Source organism: Balaenoptera ricei, chromosome 1 (assembly GCF_028023285.1).
Source record: "Balaenoptera ricei isolate mBalRic1 chromosome 1, mBalRic1.hap2, whole genome shotgun sequence".
In the NCBI taxonomy this organism is placed as follows: Eukaryota; Metazoa; Chordata; class Mammalia; order Artiodactyla; family Balaenopteridae; genus Balaenoptera; species Balaenoptera ricei.
In genome coordinates, this window is record NC_082639.1 from 117270947 (window position 1) to 117281087 (window position 10141).

The 10141-nt window shown below is 50.4% G+C and overlaps 1 protein-coding gene across 1 annotated transcript; it reads left to right on the top strand.

The window, feature by feature from the left end:
• The first annotated feature begins 1413 nt into the window (after nt 1-1413).
• NHLH1 (nescient helix-loop-helix 1) lies at nt 1414-1815 on the top strand. Its single transcript, XM_059902741.1, has one exon. The coding sequence runs from the start codon at nt 1414-1416 to the stop codon at nt 1813-1815; it is 402 nt and encodes a 133-aa protein (XP_059758724.1).
• The last annotated feature ends 8326 nt before the right edge of the window (nt 1816-10141 follow it).

Consider the following 10141-nt stretch of genomic DNA (forward strand, 5'->3'; position numbering starts at 1 on the left):
TGGAATCATACAAAATTTGTGTTTTTGTGACTGGCTTATTTCACTTAGCATAATGTCCTCAAGGTTCATCCATGTTGTAGAATTGTGACAGGATTTTCTTCCTTTTTAAGGCTGAATAATATTCCATTGTATGTATATGCCACATTTTCTTTATCTGTGTATCTATTGACGGACATTTGGGTTGTTTCCATATCTTGGCTATTGTGAATAATGCAGCAATGAACATGGGGGTGCAGATATATCTTCAAGATCCTAATTTCAATTTCCTTAGACATAAACACAGAAGTGGGATTGCTAGATCATATGGTAATTCTATTTTTAATTTTTAAAGGAACCTGCATACTGTTCCCATAGCAGTTACACCATTTTACAATCTCACCAACAGGGCAAAGGGTTCCAATTTCTCTCCACCCTTGCCAACACCTGTTATTTTCTGGGGTTTTGTTTTGTTTTGTTTTGTTTTTTTGATAGTAACCATCCTAATGGGTATGAGGTCATACATATCTCATTGTGATTTCGATTTGCATTTCTCTGATGGTTAGTGATGTTGAGCATCTTTTCATATGTTTGCTGGTCATTTATATATCATCTTTGGAGAAATGTCTTCAAGCTCTTTGTCCATTTTTTAAATCAAGTTATTTAATTTTTTGTCGTTGAGCTGTGGGAGTCCTTTATAATATTATAGCCTGGATATTAACCCCTTATCATCTATATGAATTGCAAATAATTTCTCCCATTGCCTTTTCACTCTGTTAATTGTGTCCTTTGACGCACAAAAGTTTGTAGGTTTGATGTAGTCCCATTTGTCTATTTTTGCTTTTGTTGCCTGTGCTTCTGTTGTCACATCTAAGAAATCATTGCCAAGTCCAATGTCATGAAGTTTTCCCCCTGTGTTTTCTTTAGGAGCTGCAGTTTTCGTTCTTACATTTAGGTCTTTAATCCTCTTGCTCAGTTGTATCCTGACCCTGTCCTTCTCATTGCTCCTCCTTTCCAGTTGCCGACTTTCTGTATCTCTTCCCTTCTCTCCATCTTTCCTCTTACTCCTTGACACCATGGCCTCCTGCCTGTCTCTCCTGCCTCACTGCCTCCACCCCTCCCCATGTTTCTGCTGTTCTTTCCCCAAGCTTACAGTACCTCCCCCTCTCCCAGCCCATCTTAAACCTTCCTCACCCCTCCCCATCTCTGAGCTGTCCCCTCCTTCCTCCCTCTGCCCTTACCGATTTCCCCTTCTCTCTTCCAGGCTCCCGACCAGAACGCTGACCATGGAACCCTGAAGTGGCTCTCACTTCCTTGAGCTCAGTGGCAGACCCCACGACCCCAGGCCCTTCCTGCCCCTCCCGCAACCAGCTTTCAGGCTCCCAGAGGGAGGGGTGGGGAGGGGATCCTGATCTCACAGGGCGAGGGGCATCCATCATGATGCTCAACTCAGACACCATGGAGCTGGACCTGCCTCCCACCCACTCTGAGACCGAGTCCGGCTTCAGCGACTGTGGGGGCGGGGCGGGCCCTGACGGGGCGGGGCCGGGGGGGCCGGGAGGGGGTCAGGCTCGCGGCCTGGAGCCGGGAGAGCCGGGCCGGAAAGACCTGCAGCACCTGAGCCGTGAGGAGCGGCGGCGCCGGCGGCGCGCCACAGCCAAGTACCGCACGGCCCACGCCACGCGGGAGCGAATTCGCGTGGAAGCCTTCAACCTGGCCTTCGCCGAGCTGCGCAAGCTGCTGCCCACGCTGCCCCCCGACAAGAAGCTTTCCAAGATTGAGATCCTGCGCCTGGCCATCTGCTACATCTCCTACCTGAACCACGTGCTGGACGTCTGAACACTGCCTGCCTCCCGCCCTGGATTCACTCCTCTCCCCGGGGCTTCGCTGGGGTCCCTCCTCACCGCTCACTGCTTGGAACGACCTCTCCTCCCTGAGCCCCTGTACCCTGGCATAGCATGTACCCACTGGCCCCGGGCCGAGGCAGAGTGCCCACCAGTTGGTCGATTGGTCGAAGGCGACTTCCTTTTACTCGCCCAGGCACCCGGAGGGCTCTTCTCGTGGGTACCTTCTACAGTCTGTGGTTGGGACCCAGCCGGTTAGAAATGTTTTTGCTTGGGTGGTGGGTATACAGTCTTGGAGTCCGCCCCCTGGTTCGCTCATGCGCTGCTGCCTCTTCTAATCCTATATCCAAATTTTCAGAGACACACCCCCCTTCCCCAGACCCCGACTCTTGTCTCCCATCCTGTCTGCACCCTGTTGCAGCTTCTCCTACCCGTGGTAGAGAGGGGGCATGGGAACAGGAAAGGGGAAGGCTGGGGTTAGAGGGGGTGGGCTTTTTCCTAGACATCTCAGTCTAGCCCTTGGGAGACAGGGGCATGGTGAGGTAACTCCTGTGAGGGGAATCTCAGTAGCTGGGGATTATGGAAAAACTCTTCCTGTTTTCTATCTTGTTCCTGAGGCTTAGCATATACAGACCTCGGATCTTACTTGGTAGTGAGTGCCTTGCCCTCTCTGAGCTATTTGGCCCCCCTCCCTATCTCCTCCTACCCCAACCATCTCAATTTTCTTCTTCTTTGTGTGCAGCTAGAGAAAGGGAACCTAGATCTTGGGGTAGGGGGTGATGTCCCCCAAATCAGCCCAGAGTATCTGCAAAAGGCCCAGGCAGTGAGTGGGCCAGATCTCATGTCTGCTTCCTCCATCCCAGTCCACCACAAAGATGTGCAAAACCCACACTGATTTCTCCCTCGGATGCAGGGGGGATGCCCTATTGTTGCCCTCTGGGAAAGCTCAGCTCTCCCGGCCCTAGGACCTCTTTATTATATTTTTTCTGCTTCCTTAAGCTGCCTTTAGCAAGGGAAGATACCCCCCTAGCCCATCCCACCTCGAGGCTCTCTGCCCTACCCCCATGTTGCTGAGCACCCCCTGCTCACTAGCCCAGGGTCCGTGGCAGAATGAAGGGCCTGAGGACCTGTGTAGAAGAGATGAGCTCACCGCACTTCCCATGCTCCCACCTCCCTCGCACCAAACTCCTAGCTCTACAAGGATATTATTTATTTACGTATTTATTTATTTATTCATCTATTTATTTACTTATTTATTTATAAATACTACTATTTATTGCCGAGTCGTGCACTTTGGGGTCGAGTGAGGGAGCTCCTGGCCGTCCTAGCCAGGTCTCTCTTGCTTCCTCCCTAGTTATTCCCTTCCCTTTCTTGCTCCTTCTGTAACTCCAGGTGTGTGTGGGGATCCCTTTTGCTCACCACACCCGTATCCCTTCCTGGGATCCATCTGTCCTGACACCCTAGTCCTCTGGGATGGCGCCCCTCCCCCACTTCCAGGGCTCCTGGATCCTTCTTCAGCTCCCTCCATCCCCAGACAATCCCACCCCAGTCCTGCCTGCTCCTTTTCTCTCTCTAGCCCTCTCCCATGACGCTCACTTCATCCTAAGACCCCCAACAGTGGGCCCTAAAGGTCTGTGTCCTGTGTCCTGTGTGTGATTTCCTCCTGTTGCAGTTCTGATTTCATACAAAAAGAAAAATTAAAGTGACCTCGTTCTAGCACCAGGTACAGCTGTGGATCATTCAATTGGGTTGGGAAGCTGGACTGCAGGTTATGATAGAGTGGGCATTGAGGGTCCTAAGCTTTGAAGGCTCTCCTGATGGGATCATGAGAGCTCACTATGGTGAGCAAATGAAAAAAGAGAGAAGAAGGGGTCACAGAGTAAAGAGGTGCAGGGGAGGGTGTAACAGGTCCCAGGCCTCTCCACCTAAAGTGCCATGTACTTCCGCCTTGGCACCCACTGAGTGAAACTTTCTGACCCCTCTGATGTGCTTCTGCTCCTGCCCTCTATGGATCAGAGAAGGAGCTGAGTGTCCCAGTGGAACCCAAGTTAAACATGTGTCTGTGGGTCCATGTTGCTGGGTTATGAAACATTTCATGCCATGGCTATGAAACATGGCCTTCCCCATTACTGTCTCTGAGCTGGATCAAAATTCCTTGCAATCACAGTTCTTGGCCCATTTTGTGTTCCCCAACTTTCAGATACTGGAGAGAACACAGTGGAGGACCTGGTACTAAGAGAAGAATAGGGAAAGGGATAAAAAGTAGTGCTGAAGGAATATCAAAGGAATCCTGGAAGGGACTCTAAAATCAATTTATAGATGAGGCAACTAGAGCCCAGAGAGGAGAAGGACCTTGCCCAAGGTCACACAGCTAGTTAAGGGCAGAGAGAAGGTTCAAACCCAGGTTCTTTTTGTCCTATGCTGCCAATGCCCCTCTGCTTCTCTGAAATGAGCCAGCCTGACAGGTGACACTCTATGGACTCCCTATTTTAACAGGAACTTTGATAAACTAGAGAGTATTCAGAGTTGTGTGGCCAAGAAGGCAAAAGGTCTGGAAACAGCTTCACAGAAGGAATAGTTGAAACACTGAGGATATGTGTCTTTACAAGAATAGATTTAGGGACAAGATGATACCCATCTTCAAATATTGAAAGAAAAAACAAAAACAGACATTCTATGTGGTCCCAGGAGGCAGAACAAAGACCAGTAGGTGGAAGTGATAGGAAACAGATTTTTTTTTTTTTTAAAGATTTATTGATCGATTGATTGATTGATTACTATGTTGGGTCTTCGTTTCTGTGCTAGGGCTTTCTCCAGTTGCGGCAAGCGGGGGCCACTCTTCATCGCGGTGCGCGGGCCTCTCACTATCGCAGCCTCTCTTGTTGCGGAGCACAGGCTCCAGACGCGCAGGCTCAGTAGTTGTGGCTCACGGGCCCAGTTGCTCCGCGGCATGTGGGATCTTCCCAGACCAGGGCTCGAACCCGTGTCCCCTGCATTGGCAGGCAGATTCTCAACCACTGCGCCACCAGGGAAGCCCGGAAACAGATTTTTAACTCCAAAGAGCGTTGCAACATCTGGAGCTGTCCAGCAGCGGAAGCGCCTGCCTCAGGGAGGAGGAGCCCAAATCGACAGGCTGAAGAAAACACTGTAGGCAGAGTTGCCAGGGAGCCATTCCTGCCAGATGAAATCCTGGCTAGGTGAACTTGAAGATCCTTTCCAAACTTCAGGTCATCTGAGACGGCTGAAGGCCAACACTGGGAGGAAGATGCTGAGATGTCCTTCAGTCTCTGAAGGGTGCTGTTTTCATCTCTGATGGGCAAAGAATGACATCAGCAGCAAGAGGGGTTTGAGTTAGACTTAGGGAAGAACTTCCATACAGGAAGAGGTTGACATCTTCCCTTCCCCATCTGATTTAGATGAAATGTACTCCGCCCAGAACCTGGCAAGAGGGAGGGCTGAACAGAGACCACGGAGGATCTGAGGACTACAAGGGGCCAGGGTGGGAAGGGAGCACAGAAATTGCTGAATCCAACACTTGTTTGAAAGGCAGGTGAAATGATGGGACTCACCCTTGATGGTGGACTGGGGTTACCTGGCCCCGAGTGCTTTGCGCCTTCCACTGCACAGAGGCCTCAGTCCACTGAGCGCCCTGCCTCCCTCTCATCACTTTGCCCCGCTGGAAAGCAGAAGGGGTTACTGGGCCCCTCCCCTCAGGGATCCCTTAGGGCCTGGGGGTGGTGAGAGGGGGCAGCTGCAGCTGCTCTACTGCTAGCTCCGAATTTCTTCAGATAATCAATTGGCCTCGGCTGCCGCTCTGCTCCACAGGATGGGAAAAGAAGGAGGTGGGGAGTGGGAGGAGGAAGGGAGAAAGGGACCAGGTCCTGGGAGAGGAGACTGTCAGGGAGATGGAAGTCCCTGGATGAGGGGAAAAGAGAGCGCTCCGGGGCTAGCACTCAGGGAGGAGGGAGGAACGGAAGGTTAGAAGAGGATGCATCTGGGGGCCCTCGTTTCACAACCTCCAAACCCCAGCAAGTGGGCCAGTGGGGTGGGGGAGGGGCGGTTTGGGGGCACCTGGCGAGTGAGGCTCTGGCACCTCACCCCTCCCTCCTCTAGCCCCTCCCCATCATGCCCCTTCGAGCTTTCCATGCCCTCTTCCATCCCCAGTTACCGCTGGCCTTGACCCTCCCATGCTGTCTGTCATAATTGCTCCCCTCTGCCCTTTTTCTCAGAAAACCCCACCCCCAGTGACAGAGCAGACAGCAGGGCCCCAGGGGTTTGAGAGAATGGGGGGGACTTCTTAGCCACTCCTCCCACTCCTCCCCTTACACACACACACACACACACACACACACACACACACACACACACACACACTGTGTAGGCTGCCAGGCATATGGCCCCTTTGTGCCCACACAATGGAGGCCCTGCCTGTGCCCCTTTCCAGTCTGGGCACAGGGCTCCTCTCCCTCATTTCACCCACCTTCCTTCCTTCCCAATGCAGTGCCTGACTTCTTTGCCTTCTCTTCTTCCTCTTTCTGGAAGGCCCCTTAGGCCACCCCCTTCCTTCATCTTTCTGAGTCTTTCTTGCTTTCTTCTGTCGTTTCCTAAGCTCTTGAAATCCAACTGGGTAAGGATTGGGGACAGAAGAAAGAAGCTAACAGGAAGGTTAGTCCTCAAATGCTAATTCGCCAGAGAGAAGAAGGAAGAGAGCAGAGAGGGAGTTGGGGAGAAGGGAGGCAGTGTGGTGGCCGCAGCAGAAGCAGCAGCATTGTGCTAGAGGAGAGAGAAAGCTCATACCTGGCAGCTGGAGGATGCGTGTCCCAGCTCCATACTTACCTTTTACGCTTTGTGTCATAATGAGCAAAGCACATGCTTCCCTGGGCCTCAACTTCCTCATCTGCAAAAAGGGGAAGATAATAAGACCTGCCTTAAAGAGGTGTTATGAAGATTAAACGAGATCATTGTGGCAGTGCTTAGCATGATAAGTTCTCACTTAGGGTACCTCAGGGGCAGCAAGTAAAAGGACCAACCTGTACTGTTGCACAGTCTGTGCACTGTACAATGTGCCAGGCCATGGCAGTGAAGGGGCCTGATATCCAGCCCTTGTTCCACCACACCAGTTGTGCCACTGGTGCCAGTGAGGATGCATGCATCCTTCAAGAGGTGGCCTTAGAATCAAGCCCCTCATGTGGGTTCCTGAGCATCAGTCAGGAGTCCAACCAAAAACTCAGGAGTCCTGACCACCTTGGAAACCAAGATAGAGTGGGAGGGGACAAGAGGCTGTGGATCCCTTAGCTCAGGCTTCTCTGGAGAGTTGGGTAGAGCCAAACTCTGAAATCTGCTAAACTGAGGATGGAGACATAGCAGCTGAGGAAAAGGGGGGTGGGTGCTGAAGAAACAGAAAAGGAGGGAGACCTGGGTGGGGTAATGTGGTCAGAACGCTGTGCTGGGTGGACCTCTTGCTCCTCCTTTTCCCCTGTTCCCTCCCTTAAGCAAGTTTCTCTAAGCCAGGTCTGATTATTGCTTATGGAGCACTGCCCCCTGCTGTCTGTGATTAGAGATGTTCTCACTCTTCCCCCTCTCTGGCTGGGAGCTGCTAAGAAATGGGAAATCAGAAGATGGTGCTAGACTGGGGACAAAGGGTGGAGGAGATGTGGTGGGACTTGCAATCCAAAGTTCTCTTCTTGTCAGAGGTTTCTGGAAGGTGGATGAGGGTTGATTGCTGTCTAGGGATAAATGGTGTTTCATTTACATATATTAATGGTTTATAATTTTTGGATTGATTTTTTCCTGTGTCCATTTCATTCAGGGTGTGTGTGTGTGTGTGTGTGTGTGTGTGTGTGTGTTTTCTACTCTGAGGGTGCTTGCCTGCTTCTGTGGTTGCTGTATGCGCGTACATCGGTGTGCTTGTTTTTTTGCCCTTTTTCATGTTGGAATCTGAGTGACAACTGTCAGGTATGGCACAGAGACCTGAAGCTGTTTAACTTCCTCTCCTTCCCTCTAGATTTTTTGTTTTGTTTTGTTTTGTTTTGTTTTTTACTTTTTATTGGAGTATAGTTGATTTTTACAATGTTGTGTTAGTTTCAGGTATACAGCAAAGTGAATCAGTTATACGTATACATATATCTACTCTTTCTTAAGATTCTCTTCCCATATAGACCATTACATCCTTCCCTCTAGGTTTTACCTCTGCCTTCCAGCTCCATCAGCCACATGGTTATTTACAAGTGACAGACTTTTGCTGGCTTCTGCCCTGCTTTGATCATTCCAAGAGCAGAGCCTTGTTCTGCTTTCACCTGAGACTCTTGGGTTTAACCTGGTTCCCGAGTGAAGTGAGAGGAGAGGGAGAGCCCTGAGATCACCACCTCTTTGCCATCCACCTCTCTGCTGTCCTTACTGGCATTTAAACTCCAGCCTTCTCCTTTTATAACCTTGTAGCTGTCTCCTTCACCAGTCAATCCCATTTTATTCAGTGCACCATGCATTTATTAACTAGCCAATGTGTACCTGACACTGTTCTAGGTTCTGAAATACAGGCCCAGGCTCCCCTCAGTATCTACTGGGGAGACAGACATAGAAACACATCAGTTTCCTGAGGATGAAAAGCATATGCAAGGATCAGAAGTCAGTATGAACTCAGAGGGAGTGCTGGTGAAGGAGGGAGCAGGTAAAACCTGAGCTGGGCTGCAAAGACTGAAAGGGATTTGCCAGGTCTGTGAAGGTGCTTGCAGAAAATTCTGCCGTGTGCTGTCAGGAACCCCCTTTGCAAATTTCCTCCTTCACTGGACAGGGCATTCACCTTCCCACATGCAGGAGTGTTGACTCACAGCCGGGGAGTCTGTCTCCAAGAATTGCCTTTGGAGGAGGAAAGCTGCCTTGCTTAAGGCTGCACTCCCTCCCTAGGCAGTGTACATGCAAGGGCTGCTTGGTGCGTGGGGTTACACAGCCCCATTCCAGGGACAGCCATGAAGGTCTGTCCCAGCTTGAGATCCCCCATGGGATTGCCAGAGGCCTCTCCTGCAATCCCATTGCATTTCAGTTTAGCTCTCTGCTTAATACAGCCTCTCTCACACCTCACAGATATTCTCTCCTGAAAGCATCCTCCTGCATACACCTCAGTGTGTAAGAATCTCTTTCCCAGGGAACTCTACCTGAGACAGCGATATTCCAGGTAGAACGCACTGTAGGTACGAAGGCATGGAGGCCTGAGGAGGCTTTGTGAGCAAGAGCACACCATAAACAGTTTGGTATTGTTAGGACATAAAATACGAGGGGCTGGTGGGACAGGAGAGTGATGGAGAACGGCGGGAGAGGAAAGCAGGGGCCAGGCAGGAGAGGCCTTATGTGTTATCCTAGGGAGCTTGTCCTTTGCCACTTAATGATGGGAAACCTGTAAATGTTGTCGAGTAGGGTAGATAAATGCCATCAGGCTTACATTCTAGAAATGTCACTTTAAGGACAGTTCTGAAGACAGACGAGCAAGGGTAAGATCTGTGCAGGGAACAGTTTTAGAAGGCTATTGCAAGGTCAGCTGAGAGAAAAAGAGAGTCTATTTAAGCAGTGGCAGAGGGAATGGAGAGGAGAGGACAGATTTAGGAAAAGCTGTTTAAATGTGGATTCAACAGAACTTGGCGATTTATTAAATGTGAGAGGCTAGAAGAGAACTCCCAGGTTTCTGGCTGGGAAGCCTGGATGAACAGTGGTGCTGCCTTCCAAAATAGACCAAATAGGAGGAGAAACTGTGGGGGATTGTGGTGGGGATGGTGGCAGTAGTGGTGACATACTAAGGACACACTGAACAAGAACTGTTGAGGAGTCTTCCCATGGAGCTGTCCAGAAGGAAGTTGGCTCTCTGGGTTTGTGCCTAAAGAGTTGGACCTCTTTGCTAGGACGTGTCCCAGAAATCTCCAACTCCACGTCCCCAAACTGGCCTCCTTATTCTCTCCTCCCCTCATCCCGACTTTTCCCTTGTTGCTCCTCATATGACTAAATGGCACCATCAGCATTCAATTGCCCTGGCTCCCACCTCCAATCCATCATCAACATCTATCCATTTTGCCTTCTAAACGAGACTTGGAACCGTTTCTTTATTTCCACGAGTGCCACCCCTGCTTTCCTTTGCCTGGACTAGCGCAGTTGCCGAGCTGTCTCCCTGCCTCTTGGTTTCCTCTCCTTAAATCCACCCTCCAGACTGCCATCAGAGTGACCTACCCCCAGTGCAAATCTAATCACGACAGTTCTAGATTCAAATCCTTTTAATGGCTCCCCATTATTTCTAGAATAAAAGCCAAATTCTTCAACATGGCACGAAATTCCCTTCA